Source organism: Scyliorhinus torazame, chromosome 4 (genome assembly GCF_047496885.1).
Source record: "Scyliorhinus torazame isolate Kashiwa2021f chromosome 4, sScyTor2.1, whole genome shotgun sequence".
NCBI lineage: Eukaryota > Metazoa > Chordata > Chondrichthyes > Carcharhiniformes > Scyliorhinidae > Scyliorhinus > Scyliorhinus torazame.
This window is the reverse complement of record NC_092710.1, coordinates 349,809,357-349,827,230: the sequence shown is the minus strand read 5'-3', so window position 1 is coordinate 349,827,230 and position 17,874 is coordinate 349,809,357. Positions and strand designations below refer to the sequence as shown.

The window sequence follows — 17,874 nt, the reverse complement described above, 5'->3', positions numbered from 1 at the left end:
GTGCACCCATTTCTCTAATCACTTACCCATTGCCGTGCACCCATTTCTCTAATCAGTGACCCATTGCCGTGCACCCATTTCTCTAATCCGTGACCAATTGCCGTGCACACATTTCTCTAATCAGTGACCCATTGCCGTGCACCCATTTCTCTAATCAGTGACCCATTGCCGTGCACCCATTTCTCTAATCAGTGACCCATTGCCGTGCACCCATTTCTCTAATCAGTGACCCATTGCCGTGCACCCATTTCTCTAATCAGTGACCCATTGCCGTGCACCCATTTCTCTAATCAGTGACCCATTGCCGTGCACCCATTTCTCTAATTAGTGACCCATTACCATGCACCCATTTCTCTAATCACTGACCCATTGCCTTGCACCCATTTCTCTAATCAGTGACCCATTACCGTGCACCCATTTCTCTAATCAGTGACCATTGCCGTGCACCCATTTCTCTAATCAGTGACCCATTGCCATGCACCCATTTCTCTAATCACTGACCCATTGCCGTGCACCCATTTCTCTAATCAGTGACCCATTGCCGTGCACCCATTTCTCTAATCAGTGACGCAGTGCCGTGCACCCATTTCTCTAATCAGTGACCCATTGCCGTGCACCCATTTCTCTAATCAGTGACCCATTGCCTTCCACCCATTTCTCTAATCAGTGACCCATTGCCGTGCACCCATTTCTCTAATCAGTGACCCATTACCGTGCACCCATTTCTCTAATCAGTGACCCAGTGCCGTGTACCCATTTCTCTAATCACAGACCCATTGCCGTGCACCCATTTCTCTAATCAGTGACCCATTGCCGTGCACCCATTTCTCTAATCAGTGACCCATTGCCGTGCACCCATTTCTCTAATCAGTGACCCATTGCCTTCCACCCATTTCTCTAATCACTGACCCATTGCCGTGCACCCATTTCTCTAATCAGTGACCCATTGCCTTCCACCCATTTCTCTAATCAGTGACCCATTGCCTTCCACCCATTTCTCTAATCAGTGACCCATTACCGTGCACCCATTTCTCTAATCAGTGACCCAGTGCCGTGCACCCATTTCTCTAATCAGTGACCCAGTGCCGTGCATCCATTTCTATAATCAGTGACCCATTGCCGTGCACCCATTTCTCTAATCAGTGACCCATTGCCGTGCACCCATTTCTCTAATCACTGACCCATTGCCGTGCACCCATTTCTCTAATCTCTGACCCAGTGCCATGCACCCATTTCTCTAATCACAGACCCATTGCCGTGCACCCATTTCTCTAATCAGTGACCCATTGCCTTCCACCCATTTCTCTAATCAGTGACCCATTGCCGTGCACCCATTTCTCTAATCAGTGACCCATTACCGTGCACCCATTTCTCTAATCAGTGACGCGTTGCCATGCACCCATTTCTCTAATCCGTGACCCATTGCCATGCACCCATTTCTCTAATCAGTGATCCAGTGCCTTGCACCCATTTCTCTAATCTCTGACCCAGTGCCGTGCACCCATTTCTCTAATCAGTGACCCATTGCCGTGCACCCATTTATCTAATCAGTGACCCATTGCCATGCACCCATTTCTCTAATCAGAGACCCATTGCCGTGCACCCATTTCTCTAATCAGTGACCCATTGCCGTGCACCCATTTATCTAATCAGTGACCCATTGCCATGCACCCATTTCTCTAATCAGAGACCCATTGCCGTGCACCCATTTCTCTAATCAGTGACCCATTGCCATGCACCCATTTCTCTAATCACTGACCCATTGCCGTGCACCCATTTCTCTAATCACTGACCCATTGCCGTGCACCCATTTCTCTAATCAGTGACCCATTGCCGTGCGCCCATTTCTCTAATCAGTGACCCATTGCCGTGCACCCATTTCTCTAATCAGTGACCCATTGCCGTGCACCCATTTCTCTAATCAGTGACCCATTACCGTGCACCCATTTCTCTAATCAGTGACCCAGTGCCGTGCACCCATTTCTCTAATCAGTGACCCAGTGCCGTGCACCCATTTCTCTAATCAGTGACCCAGTGCCGTGCACCCATTTCTCTAATCAGTGACCCATTGCCGTGCACCCATTTCTCTAATCAGTGACCCATTACCGTGCACCCATTTCTCTAATCAGTGACCCAGTGCCGTGCACCCATTTCTCTGATCAGTGACCCATTACCGTGCACCCATTTCTCTAATCAGTGACCCAGTGCCGTGCACCCATTTCTCTAATCAGTGACCCAGTGCCGTGCACCCATTTCTCTAATCAGTGACCCATTACCGTGCACCCATTTCTCTAATCAGTGACCCATTACCGTGCACCCATTTCTCTAATCAGTGACCCAGTGCCGTGCACCCATTTCTCTAATCAGTGACCCATTGCCGTGCACCCATTTCTCTCATCAGTGACCCATTGCCGTGCACCCATTTCTCTAATCAGTGACCCATTACCGTGCACCCATTTCTCTAATCAATGACCATTGCCATGCACCCATTTCTCTAATCAGTGACCCATTGCCATGCACCCATTTCTCTAATCACTGACCCATTGCCGTGCACCCATTTCTCTAATCAGTGACCCATTGCCGTGCACCCATTTCTCTAATCAGTGACGCAGTGCCGTGCACCCATTTCTCTAATCAGTGACCCATTGCCGTGCACCCATTTCTCTAATCACAGACCCATTGCCGTGCACCCATTTCTCTAATCAGTGACCCAGTGCCGTGCATCCATTTCTCTAATCAGTGACCCATTGCCGTGCACCCATTTCTCTAATCAGTGACCCATTGCCGTGAACCCATTTCTCTAATCAGTGACCCATTGCCGAGCACCCATTTCTCTAATCAGTGACCCATTGCCGTGCACCCATTTCTCTAATCAGTGACCCATTGCCGTGCACCCATTTCTCTAATCACTGACCCATTGCCGTGCACCCATTTCTCTAATCACTGACCCATTGCCGTGCACCCATTTCTCTAATCACTGACCCATTGCTGTGCACCCATTTCTCTAATCAGTGACCCATTGCCGTGCACCCATTTCTCTAATCAGTGACCCAGTGCCGTGCACCCATTTCTCTAATCAGTGACCCATTGCCGTGCACCCATTTCTCTAATCAGTGACCCAGTGCCGTGCACCCATTTCTCTAATCAGTGACCCATTGCCGTGCACCCATTTCTCTAATCAGTGACCCATTGCCGTGCACCCATTTCTCTAATCAGTGACCCATTTCCGAGCACCCATTTCTCTAATCAGTGACCCATTGCCGTGCACCCATTTCTCTAATCACTGACCCATTGCCGTGCACCCATTTCTCTAATCAGTGACGTGTTGCCGTGCACCCATTTCTCTAATCAGTGACCCATTGCCGTGCACCCATTTCTCTAATCGGTGATGTGTTGCCGTGCACACATTTCTCTAATCACTGACCATTGCCGTGCACCCATTTCTCTAATCAGTGACCCATTGCCGTGCACCCATTTCTCTAATCGGTGACGCGTTGCCGTGCACCCATTTCTCTAATCACTGACCCATTGCCGTGCACCCATTTCTCTAATCGGTGACGCGTTGCCGTGCACCCATTTCTCTAATCAGTGACCCATTGCCGTGCACCCATTTCTCTAATCAGTGACCCATTGCCGTGCACCCATTTCTCTAATCAGTGACCCAGTGCCGTGCACCCATTTCTCTAATCAGTGACCCATTGCCGTGCACCCATTTCTCTAATCAGTGACCCATTGCCGTGCACCCATTTCTCTAATCAGTGACCCATTTCCGAGCACCCATTTCTCTAATCAGTGACCCATTGCCGTGCACCCATTTCTCTAATCACTGACCCATTGCCGTGCACCCATTTCTCTAATCAGTGACGTGTTGCCGTGCACCCATTTCTCTAATCAGTGACCCATTGCCGTGCACCCATTTCTCTAATCGGTGATGTGTTGCCGTGCACACATTTCTCTAATCACTGACCATTGCCGTGCACCCATTTCTCTAATCAGTGACCCATTGCCGTGCACCCATTTCTCTAATCGGTGACGCGTTGCCGTGCACCCATTTCTCTAATCACTGACCCATTGCCGTGCACCCATTTCTCTAATCGGTGACGCGTTGCCGTGCACCCATTTCTCTAATCAGTGACCCATTGCCGTGCACCCATTTCTCTAATCACTGACCCATTGCCGTGCACCCATTTCTCTAATCAGTGACCCATTGCCATGCACCCATTTCTCTAATCACTGACCCATTGCCGTGCACCCATTTCTCTAATCAGTGACCCATTGCCGTGCACCCATTTCTCTAATCAGTGACGCAGTGCCGTGCACCCATTTCTCTAATCAGTGACCCATTGCCGTGCACCCATTTCTCTCATCAGTGACCCATTGCCTTCCACCCATTTCTCTAATCAGTGACCCATTGCCGTGCACCCATTTCTCTAATCAGTGACCCATTACCGTGCACCCATTTCTCTAATCACTGACCCAGTGCCGTGCACCCATTTCTCTAATCACAGACCCATTGCCGTGCACCCATTTCTCTAATCAGTGACCCATTGCCGTGCACCCATTTCTCTAATCAGTGACCCATTGCCGTGCACCCATTTCTCTAATCAGTGACCCATTGCCTTCCACCCATTTCTCTAATCACTGACCCATTGCCGTGCACCCATTTCTCTAATCAGTGACCCATTGCCGTGCACCCATTTCTATAATCAGTGACCCATTGCCTTCCACCCATTTCTCTAATCAGTGACCCATTGCCTTCCACCCATTTCTCTAATCAGTGACCCATTACCGTGCACCCATTTCTCTAATCAGTGACCCAGTGCCGTGCACCCATTTCTCTAATCAGTGACCCAGTGCCGTGCATCCATTTCTATAATCAGTGACCCATTGCCGTGCACCCATTTCTCTAATCAGTGACCCATTGCCGTGCACCCATTTCTCTAATCACTGACCCATTGCCGTGCACCCATTTCTCTAATCTCTGACCCAGTGCCATGCACCCATTTCTCTAATCACAGACCCATTGCCGTGCACCCATTTCTCTAATCAGTGACCCATTGCCTTCCACCCATTTCTCTAATCAGTGACCCATTGCCGTGCACCCATTTCTCTAATCAGTGACCCATTACCGTGCACCCATTTCTCTAATCAGTGACGCGTTGCCATACACCCATTTCTCTAATCCGTGACCCATTGCCATGCACCCATTTCTCTAATCAGTGATCCAGTGCCTTGCACCCATTTCTCTAATCTCTGACCCAGTGCCGTGCACCCATTTCTCTAATCAGTGACCCATTGCCGTGCACCCATTTCTCTAATCACTGACCCATTGCCGTGCACCCATTTCTCTAATCAGTGACCAATTGCCGTGCACCCATTTCTCTAATCAGTGACCCATTGCCGTGCACCCATTTCTCTAATCAGTGACCCATTGCCGTGCACCCATTTCTCTAATCAGTGACGCAGTGCCGTGCACCCATTTCTCTAATCAGTGACCCATTACCGTGCACCCATTTCTCTAATCACTGACCCATTGCCGTGCACCCATTTCTCTAATCAGTGACCCAGTGCCGTGCACCCATTTCTCTAATCAGTGACCCATTGCCGTGCACCCATTTCTCTAATCACAGACCCATTACCGTGCACCCATTTCTCTAATCAGTGACCCATTGCCGTGCACCCATTTCTCTAATCAGTGACCCATTGCCGTGCACCCATTTCTCTAATCAGTGACCCATTGCCGTGCACCCATTTCTCTAATCAGTGACCCATTGCCGTGCACCCATTTCTCTAATCAGTGACCCATTGCCGTGCTCCCATTTCTCTAATCACAGATCCATTGCGTGCACCCATTTCTCTAATCACAGACCCATTGCCGTGCACCCATTTCTCTAATCAGTGACCCATTGCCGTGCACCCATTTCTCTAATCAGTGACCCATTACCGTGCACCCATTTCTCTAATCAGTGACCCATTGCCGTGCACCCATTTCTCTAATCAGTGACCCATTGCCGTGCACCCATTTCTCTAATCAGTGACCCATTGCCGTGCACCCATTTCTCTAATCAGTGACCCATTGCCGTGCACCCATTTCTCTAATCAGTGACCCAGTGCCGTGCACCCATTTCTCTAATCAGTGACCCATTGCCGTGCACCCATTTCTCTAATCACAGACCCATTACCGTGCACCCATTTCTCTAATCAGTGACCCATTGCAGTGCTCCCATTTCTCTAATCACAGATCCATTGCGTGCACCCATTCCTCTAATCACAGACCCATTGCCGTGCACCCATTTCTCTAATCAGTGACCCATTGCCGTGCACCCATTTCTCTAATCAGTGACCCATTACCGTGCACCCATTTCTCTAATCAGTGACCCATTGCCGTGCACCCATTTCTCTAATCAGTGACCCATTGCCGTGCACCCATTTCTCTAATCAGTGACCCATTGCCGTGCACCCATTTCTCTAATCAGTGACCCATTACCGTGCACCCATTTCTCTAATCACTGACCCATTGCCGTGCACCCATTTCTCTAATCAGTGACCCAGTGCCATGCACCCATTTCTCTAATCAGTGACCCATTGCCGTGCACCCATTTCTCTAATCACAGACCCATTACCGTGCACCCATTTCTCTAATCAGTGACCCATTGCCGTGCTCCCATTTCTCTAATCACAGATCCATTGCGTGCACCCATTTCTCTAATCACAGACCCATTGCCGTGCACCCATTTCTCTAATCAGTGACCCATTGCCGTGCACCCATTTCTCTAATCAGTGACCCATTACCGTGCACCCATTTCTCTAATCAGTGACCCATTGCCGTGCACCCATTTCTCTAATCAGTGACCCATTGCCGTGCACCCATTTCTCTAATCAGTGACCCATTGCCGTGCACCCATTTCTCTAATCACTGACCCATTGCCGTGCACCCATTTCTCTAATCAGTGACCCATTGCCGTGCACCCATTTCTCTAATAAGTGACCCATTGCCGTGCACCCATTTCTCTAATCAGTGACCCAGTGCCGTGCACCCATTTCTCTAATCAGTGACCCATTGCCGTGCACCCATTTCTCTAATCAGTGACCCAGTGCCATGCACCCATTTCATTAATCAGTGACCCATTGCCGTGCACCCATTTCTCTAATCAGTGACCCATTGCCGTGCACCCATTTCTCTAATCACTGACCCATTGCCATGCACCCATTTCTCTAATCACAGACTCATTGCCGTGCACCCATTTCTCTAATCAGTGACCCATTACCGTGCACCCATTTCTCTAATCAGTGACCCAGTGCCGTGCACCCATTTCTCTAATCAGTGACCCATTACCGTGCACCCATTTCTCTAATCAGTGACCCATTGCCGTGCACCCATTTCTCTAATCAGTGACCCATTGCCGTGCACCCATTTCTCTAATCAGTGACCCAGTGCCATGCACCCATTTCATTAATCAGTGACCCATTGCCGTGCACCCATTTCTCTAATCAGTGACCCATTGCCGTGCACCCATTTCTCTAATCACTGACCCATTGCCATGCACCCATTTCTCTAATCACAGACTCATTGCCGTGCACCCATTTCTCTAATCAGTGACCCATTGCCGTGCACACATTTCTCTAATCACAGACCCATTGCCGTGCACCCATTTCTCTAATCAGTGACCCATTGCCGTGCACCCATTTCTCTAATCAGTTACCCATTGCCGTGCACCCATTTCTCTAATCAATGACCCATTACCGTGCACCCATTTCTCTAATCAGTGACCCATTGCCGTGCACCCATTTCTCTAATCAGTGACCCATTGCCGTGCACCCATTTCTCTAATCAGTGACCCATGGCCGTGCACCCATTTCTCTAATCAGTGACCCATTGCCGTGCACCCATTTCTCTAATCACTGACCCATTGCCGTGCACCCATTTCTCTAATCAGTGACCCATTGCCGTGCACCCATTTCTCTAATCAGTGACCCATTGCCATGCACCCATTTCTCTAATCACTGACCCATTGCCTTGCACCCATTTCTCTAATCAGTGACCCATTACCGTGCACCCATTTCTCTAATCAGTGACCATTGCCGTGCACCCATTTCTCTAATCAGTGACCCATTGCCATGCACCCATTTCTCTAATCACTGACCCATTGCCGTGCACCCATTTCTCTAATCAGTGACCCATTGCCGTGCACCCATTTCTCTAATCAGTGACGCAGTGCCGTGCACCCATTTCTCTAATCAGTGACCCATTGCCGTGCACCCATTTCTCTAATCAGTGACCCATTGCCTTCCACCCATTTCTCTAATCAGTGACCCATTGCCGTGCACCCATTTCTCTAATCAGTGACCCATTACCGTGCACCCATTTCTCTAATCAGTGACCCAGTGCCGTGCACCCATTTCTCTAATCACAGACCCATTGCCGTGCACCCATTTCTCTAATCAGTGACCCATTGCCTTCCACCCATTTCTCTAATCAGTGACCCATTACCGTGCACCCATTTCTCTAATCAGTGACCCAGTGCCGTGCACCCATTTCTCTAATCAGTGACCCAGTGCCGTGCATCCATTTCTATAATCAGTGACCCATTGCCGTGCACCCATTTCTCTAATCAGTGACCCATTGCCGTGCATCCATTTCTCTAATCACTGACCCATTGCCGTGCACCCATTTCTCTAATCTCTGACCCAGTGCCATGCACCCATTTCTCTAATCACAGACCCATTGCCGTGCACCCATTTCTCTAATCAGTGACCCATTACCGTGCACCCATTTCTCTAATCAGTGACGCGTTGCCATGCACCCATTTCTCTAACCCGTGACCCATTGCCATGCACCCATTTCTCTAATCAGTGATCCAGTGCCTTGCACCCATTTCTCTAATCTCTGACCCAGTGCCGTGCACCCATTTCTCTAATCAGTGACCCATTGCCGTGCACCCATTTATCTAATCAGTGACCCATTGCCATGCACCCATTTCTCTAATCAGAGACCCATTGCCGTGCACCCATTTCTCTAATCAGTGACCCATTGCCGTGCACCCATTTATCTAATCAGTGACCCATTGCCATGCACCCATTTCTCTAATCAGAGACCCATTGCCGTGCACCCATTTCTCTAATCAGTGACCCATTGCCATGCACCCATTTCTCTAATCACTGACCCATTGCCGTGCACCCATTTCTCTAATCACTGACCCATTGCCATGCACCCATTTCTCTAATCACTGACCCATTGCCTTGCACCCATTTCTCTAATCAGTGACCCATTACCGTGCACCCATTTCTCTAATCAGTGACCATTGCCGTGCACCCATTTCTCTAATCAGTGACCCATTGCCATGCACCCATTTCTCTAATCACTGACCCATTGCCGTGCACCCATTTCTCTAATCAGTGACCCATTGCCGTGCACCCATTTCTCTAATCAGTGACGCAGTGCCGTGCACCCATTTCTCTAATCAGTGACCCATTGCCGTGCACCCATTTCTCTAATCAGTGACCCATTGCCTTCCACCCATTTCTCTAATCAGTGACCCATTGCCGTGCACCCATTTCTCTAATCAGTGACCCATTACCGTGCACCCATTTCTCTAATCAGTGACCCAGTGCCGTGCACCCATTTCTCTAATCACAGACCCATTGCCGTGCACCCATTTCTCTAATCAGTGACCCATTGCCTTCCACCCATTTCTCTAATCAGTGACCCATTACCGTGCACCCATTTCTCTAATCAGTGACCCAGTGCCGTGCACCCATTTCTCTAATCAGTGACCCAGTGCCGTGCATCCATTTCTATAATCAGTGACCCATTGCCGTGCACCCATTTCTCTAATCAGTGACCCATTGCCGTGCATCCATTTCTCTAATCACTGACCCATTGCCGTGCACCCATTTCTCTAATCTCTGACCCAGTGCCATGCACCCATTTCTCTAATCACAGACCCATTGCCGTGCACCCATTTCTCTAATCAGTGACCCATTACCGTGCACCCATTTCTCTAATCAGTGACGCGTTGCCATGCACCCATTTCTCTAATCCGTGACCCATTGCCATGCACCCATTTCTCTAATCAGTGATCCAGTGCCTTGCACCCATTTCTCTAATCTCTGACCCAGTGCCGTGCACCCATTTCTCTAATCAGTGACCCATTGCCGTGCACCCATTTATCTAATCAGTGACCCATTGCCATGCACCCATTTCTCTAATCAGAGACCCATTGCCGTGCACCCATTTCTCTAATCAGTGACCCATTGCCGTGCACCCATTTATCTAATCAGTGACCCATTGCCATGCACCCATTTCTCTAATCAGAGACCCATTGCCGTGCACCCATTTCTCTAATCAGTGACCCATTGCCATGCACCCATTTCTCTAATCACTGACCCATTGCCGTGCACCCATTTCTCTAATCACTGACCCATTGCCGTGCACCCATTTCTCTAATCAGTGACCCATTGCCGTGCGCCCATTTCTCTAATCAGTGACCCATTGCCGTGCACCCATTTCTCTAATCAGTGACCCATTGCCGTGCACCCATTTCTCTAATCAGTGACCCATTACCGTGCACCCATTTCTCTAATCAGTGACCCAGTGCCGTGCACCCATTTCTCTAATCAGTGACCCAGTGCCGTGCACCCATTTCTCTAATCAGTGACCCAGTGCCGTGCACCCATTTCTCTAATCAGTGACCCATTGCCGTGCACCCATTTCTCTAATCAGTGACCCATTACCGTGCACCCATTTCTCTAATCAGTGACCCATTGCCGTGCACCCATTTCTCTAATCAGTGACCCATTGCCGTGCACCCATTTCTCTAATCAGTGTCCCATTGCCGTGCACCCATTTCTCTAATCAGTGACCCAGTGCCGTGCACCCATTTCTCTAATCAGTGACCCATTACCGTGCACCCATTTCTCTAATCAGTGACCCATTACCGTGCACCCATTTCATTAATCAGTGACCCATTGCCGTGCACCCATTTCTCTAATCAGTGACCCATTGCCGTGCACCCATTTCTCTAATCACTGACCCATTGCCATGCACCCATTTCTCTAATCACAGACCCATTGCCGTGCACCCATTTCTCTAATCAGTGACCCATTGCCGTGCACACATTTCTCTAATCACAGACCCATTGCCGTGCACCCATTTCTCTAATCAGTGACCCATTGCCGTGCACCCATTTCTCTAATCAGTTACCCATTGCCGTGCACCCATTTCTCTAATCAATGACCCATTACCGTGCACCCATTTCTCTAATCAGTGACCCATTGCCGTGCACCCATTTCTCTAATCAGTGACCCATTGCCGTGCACCCATTTCTCTAATCAGTGACCCATTGCCGTGCACCCATTTCTCTAATCAGTGACCCATTACCGTGCACCCATTTCTCTAATCACTTACCCATTGCCGTGCACCCATTTCTCTAATCAGTGACCCATTGCCGTGCACCCATTTCTCTAATCCGTGACCAATTGCCGTGCACACATTTCTCTAATCAGTGACCCATTGCCGTGCACCCATTTCTCTAATCAGTGACCCATTGCCGTGCACCCATTTCTCTAATCAGTGACCCATTGCCGTGCACCCATTTCTCTAATCAGTGACCCATTGCCGTGCACCCATTTCTCTAATCAGTGACCCATTGCCGTGCACCCATTTCTCTAATCAGTGACCCATTGCCGTGCACCCATTTCTCTAATTAGTGACCCATTACCATGCACCCATTTCTCTAATCACTGACCCATTGCCTTGCACCCATTTCTCTAATCAGTGACCCATTACCGTGCACCCATTTCTCTAATCAGTGACCATTGCCGTGCACCCATTTCTCTAATCAGTGACCCATTGCCATGCACCCATTTCTCTAATCACTGACCCATTGCCGTGCACCCATTTCTCTAATCAGTGACCCATTGCCGTGCACCCATTTCTCTAATCAGTGACGCAGTGCCGTGCACCCATTTCTCTAATCAGTGACCCATTGCCGTGCACCCATTTCTCTAATCAGTGACCCATTGCCTTCCACCCATTTCTCTAATCAGTGACCCATTGCCGTGCACCCATTTCTCTAATCAGTGACCCATTACCGTGCACCCATTTCTCTAATCAGTGACCCAGTGCCGTGTACCCATTTCTCTAATCACAGACCCATTGCCGTGCACCCATTTCTCTAATCAGTGACCCATTGCCGTGCACCCATTTCTCTAATCAGTGACCCATTGCCGTGCACCCATTTCTCTAATCAGTGACCCATTGCCTTCCACCCATTTCTCTAATCACTGACCCATTGCCGTGCACCCATTTCTCTAATCAGTGACCCATTGCCTTCCACCCATTTCTCTAATCAGTGACCCATTGCCTTCCACCCATTTCTCTAATCAGTGACCCATTACCGTGCACCCATTTCTCTAATCAGTGACCCAGTGCCGTGCACCCATTTCTCTAATCAGTGACCCAGTGCCGTGCATCCATTTCTATAATCAGTGACCCATTGCCGTGCACCCATTTCTCTAATCAGTGACCCATTGCCGTGCACCCATTTCTCTAATCACTGACCCATTGCCGTGCACCCATTTCTCTAATCTCTGACCCAGTGCCATGCACCCATTTCTCTAATCACAGACCCATTGCCGTGCACCCATTTCTCTAATCAGTGACCCATTGCCTTCCACCCATTTCTCTAATCAGTGACCCATTGCCGTGCACCCATTTCTCTAATCAGTGACCCATTACCGTGCACCCATTTCTCTAATCAGTGACGCGTTGCCATGCACCCATTTCTCTAATCCGTGACCCATTGCCATGCACCCATTTCTCTAATCAGTGATCCAGTGCCTTGCACCCATTTCTCTAATCTCTGACCCAGTGCCGTGCACCCATTTCTCTAATCAGTGACCCATTGCCGTGCACCCATTTATCTAATCAGTGACCCATTGCCATGCACCCATTTCTCTAATCAGAGACCCATTGCCGTGCACCCATTTCTCTAATCAGTGACCCATTGCCGTGCACCCATTTATCTAATCAGTGACCCATTGCCATGCACCCATTTCTCTAATCAGAGACCCATTGCCGTGCACCCATTTCTCTAATCAGTGACCCATTGCCATGCACCCATTTCTCTAATCACTGACCCATTGCCGTGCACCCATTTCTCGAATCACTGACCCATTGCCGTGCACCCATTTCTCTAATCAGTGACCCATTGCCGTGCGCCCATTTCTCTAATCAGTGACCCATTGCCGTGCACCCATTTCTCTAATCAGTGACCCATTGCCGTGCACCCATTTCTCTAATCAGTGACCCATTACCGTGCACCCATTTCTCTAATCAGTGACCCAGTGCCGTGCACCCATTTCTCTAATCAGTGACCCAGTGCCGTGCACCCATTTCTCTAATCAGTGACCCAGTGCCGTGCACCCATTTCTCTAATCAGTGACCCATTGCCGTGCACCCATTTCTCTAATCAGTGACCCATTACCGTGCACCCATTTCTCTAATCAGTGACCCAGTGCCGTGCACCCATTTCTCTGATCAGTGACCCATTACCGTGCACCCATTTCTCTAATCAGTGACCCAGTGCCGTGCACCCATTTCTCTAATCAGTGACCCAGTGCCGTGCACCCATTTCTCTAATCAGTGACCCATTACCGTGCACCCATTTCTCTAATCAGTGACCCATTACCGTGCACCCATTTCTCTAATCAGTGACCCAGTGCCGTGCACCCATTTCTCTAATCAGTGACCCATTGCCGTGCACCCATTTCTCTCATCAGTGACCCATTGCCGTGCACCCATTTCTCTAATCAGTGACCCATTACCGTGCACCCATTTCTCTAATCAATGACCATTGCCATGCACCCATTTCTCTAATCAGTGACCCATTGCCATGCACCCATTTCTCTAATCACTGACCCATTGCCGTGCACCCATTTCTCTAATCAGTGACCCATTGCCGTGCACCCATTTCTCTAATCAGTGACGCAGTGCCGTGCACCCATTTCTCTAATCAGTGACCCATTGCCGTGCACCCATTTCTCTAATCACAGACCCATTGCCGTGCACCCATTTCTCTAATCAGTGACCCAGTGCCGTGCATCCATTTCTCTAATCAGTGACCCATTGCCGTGCACCCATTTCTCTAATCAGTGACCCATTGCCGTGAACCCATTTCTCTAATCAGTGACCCATTGCCGAGCACCCATTTCTCTAATCAGTGACCCATTGCCGTGCACCCATTTCTCTAATCAGTGACCCATTGCCGTGCACCCATTTCTCTAATCACTGACCCATTGCCGTGCACCCATTTCTCTAATCACTGACCCATTGCCGTGCACCCATTTCTCTAATCACTGACCCATTGCTGTGCACCCATTTCTCTAATCAGTGACCCATTGCCGTGCACCCATTTCTCTAATCAGTGACCCAGTGCCGTGCACCCATTTCTCTAATCAGTGACCCATTGCCGTGCACCCATTTCTCTAATCAGTGACCCAGTGCCGTGCACCCATTTCTCTAATCAGTGACCCATTGCCGTGCACCCATTTCTCTAATCAGTGACCCATTGCCGTGCACCCATTTCTCTAATCAGTGACCCATTTCCGAGCACCCATTTCTCTAATCAGTGACCCATTGCCGTGCACCCATTTCTCTAATCACTGACCCATTGCCGTGCACCCATTTCTCTAATCAGTGACGTGTTGCCGTGCACCCATTTCTCTAATCAGTGACCCATTGCCGTGCACCCATTTCTCTAATCGGTGATGTGTTGCCGTGCACACATTTCTCTAATCACTGACCATTGCCGTGCACCCATTTCTCTAATCAGTGACCCATTGCCGTGCACCCATTTCTCTAATCGGTGACGCGTTGCCGTGCACCCATTTCTCTAATCACTGACCCATTGCCGTGCACCCATTTCTCTAATCGGTGACGCGTTGCCGTGCACCCATTTCTCTAATCAGTGACCCATTGCCGTGCACCCATTTCTCTAATCAGTGACCCATTGCCGTGCACCCATTTCTCTAATCAGTGACCCAGTGCCGTGCACCCATTTCTCTAATCAGTGACCCATTGCCGTGCACCCATTTCTCTAATCAGTGACCCATTGCCGTGCACCCATTTCTCTAATCAGTGACCCATTTCCGAGCACCCATTTCTCTAATCAGTGACCCATTGCCGTGCACCCATTTCTCTAATCACTGACCCATTGCCGTGCACCCATTTCTCTAATCAGTGACGTGTTGCCGTGCACCCATTTCTCTAATCAGTGACCCATTGCCGTGCACCCATTTCTCTAATCGGTGATGTGTTGCCGTGCACACATTTCTCTAATCACTGACCATTGCCGTGCACCCATTTCTCTAATCAGTGACCCATTGCCGTGCACCCATTTCTCTAATCGGTGACGCGTTGCCGTGCACCCATTTCTCTAATCACTGACCCATTGCCGTGCACCCATTTCTCTAATCGGTGACGCGTTGCCGTGCACACATTTCTCTAATCAGTGACCATTGCCGTGAACCCATTTCTCTAATCAGTGACCTATTGCCGTGCACCCATTTGGCTCTCAAGACAGGAGCCCAGGAGTAAATTAAAGACAATGATGCTATTCATGTTTTGGGCAGTGTATGTTGGCATATAGGGTAATTTTTAAATCGAGGCGACAATGACACTACCCTGCAGAATGTATTTTTTATACCTTCAGGGAATGTAGACATCCCTAACAAGACCAGCATTTATTGTCCATCCCTAATTGCCCTTGTGTGGACCATTTGGCAGCATGTAATACGATTTCTGCTGTTATTACTACAGTATAACCACAGGCTTTCATCCTTAATCAGTTACTGGAATATACCACTGGTACTGTTCATCTCTCCACATTTTGTAGAATCAGAGAATTGCTCTGGTGCAGATGGAGGCCATTTGGCGCATAATATAGGCACCAGCTTTCCAAATGAGCATTATGGTTTAGTGGCATTCCCCTGCCTTTTCCTCATACCCCTGCATATTGTTTCTATACAGTATATTTATATAGGGGCAGCACGGTAGCATGGTGGATAGCATAATTGCTTCACAGCTCCAGGGTCCCAGATTCGATTCCTGCTTAGGTCACTGTCTGTGCGGAGTCTGCACATCCTCCCCGTGTGTGCGTGGGTTTCCTCCGGGTGCTCCGGTTTCCTCCCACAGTCCAAAGATGTGCAGGTAAGGTGGATTGGTTATGCTAAATTGCCCTTAGTGTCCAAAAGTGCCCTTAGTATTGGGTGGGGTTGCTGGGTTATGGGGATAGGGTGGAGATGTGGACCTTTGGTGGGGTGCTCTTTCCAAGAGCCGGTGCAGACTTGATGGGCCGAATGGCCTCCTTCTGCACTGTAAATTCTATGATAATCTATGATATATAGAGGGTGACATGCAAAGGTAATCTGTCAGGCTGTAAACAGCATTATGAATTAAAATTGAGCAGGGTTTGGTATTCACGCAGCCTAATAATGCAGCTGGAAGCACAAATCACAGACTTCTAAGATGCATTGTGACTGCACGTTGGTCTTGAGGTCAATGTCATCCTCGCAAAATGCATTGTATTTGAAAGCCATGGAGGAGCACTGACAGAAAATCTGCATTTCAGGCAGTTGCGTTATGAATGGAATGTACAGAACAACACTTGCTATGTGGTCCAGGCCATCAGCTCCTTTACCTATGGCTATGAGTATCTTGGCTGCTCGCCCCGATTAGTAATCACGCCACTCACTGACCGCTGCTGGCTGACTCTGACCGGAGCCCTGCACTTAAACCTCGGAGGCTCGCCTGCAGGACCAACAGGAACGGGCAAAACAGCAACAGTGAAAGACCTTGCAAAAGTAAGTGTCCAGCAGGATATAGTGTTATCTGCTCCAAAACCACGATTCCTTTGTCAATCTCTTAATGTTTAATACCAAATCCATTGTCTGCTATTTTAATGGAGGCTTTAACAAATTGAAACAAAAAAGAGCACGTTGGAAATGGAAAAAAAAAATTATGTCCAATGAATCAGCTTCTTTTCCAGTGATTAACCGCCTCAAACTACTTTATCCAGACTCGACCATTCCATGACTTTCCTGGTCAGCCTCTCACCTTCCCTCTCCGTGAACATGAGCTCATCCAAAACGCTACTGCCTGTATCCTATATCACACCAAGACCTATTTGTCCAGCACCCCTGAGATCTCTGACCTACATGAGTTCTGGTCTGGTGATGCTTCAATGTAAAATTTTCATCCCCATGTTCGAATTCCTCCTTGGCCTCAACCCTCCCTATCACTGAGCTCTTGTAGTCCTCAATCCTCTGAGATGTCAGTTTTTCTAATTTCGAGCCTCTAGCACATTCCCGATTTTAACTGATCTATCTTTGGTGACTGTGCTCTTGAATTTCCTCCCTAAACCTCTCCAACTCTCTGCTTCGCTCTCCCACTTTAAGATGCTCCATGGATGGATACAGAACTGGCTCTGTCACAGAAGGCAAAGGGTAGCAGTAGAAGGGTGTTTTTCTGAATGGAAGGTTGTGACTAGTGGTGTTCCGCAGAGATCAATGCTGGGGCCTCTGTTGTTTGTGGTGTACATAAACGATTTGGAGGAAAATGTAGCTGGTCTGATTAGTAATTTTTGCCGATGGCACCAAGGTTGGTGGAATTGCGGATAGTGTTGAGGATTGTCAGAGGATACAGCAGGACAGAGATAGGTTGGAGACTTGGGCAGAGAAATGGTAAATGGAGTTTAATCCGGACAAATGTGAGGTAATGTATTTTGGTAGGTCCAACATAGAGGGGAAATATACCATAAATAGTAAACTCTTAGGAATATACAAAGTCAGAGAGATCTGGGCGTGCAGCTCCAC

At 48.8% G+C, this 17,874-nt stretch overlaps 1 protein-coding gene across 1 annotated transcript in view; it reads left to right on the top strand.

Moving 5' to 3' along the window:
* The window catches only part of LOC140411509 (dynein axonemal heavy chain 6-like), a 1,703,852-nt gene that overhangs the window by 645,823 nt on the left and 1,040,155 nt on the right, over positions 1-17,874 (top strand). Inside the window, exon 30 of the mRNA XM_072500595.1 lies at positions 16,632-16,863. Coding sequence (XP_072356696.1) covers positions 16,632-16,863 — 232 coding nt within the window. The remainder of the gene's footprint in view (positions 1-16,631; positions 16,864-17,874) is intronic.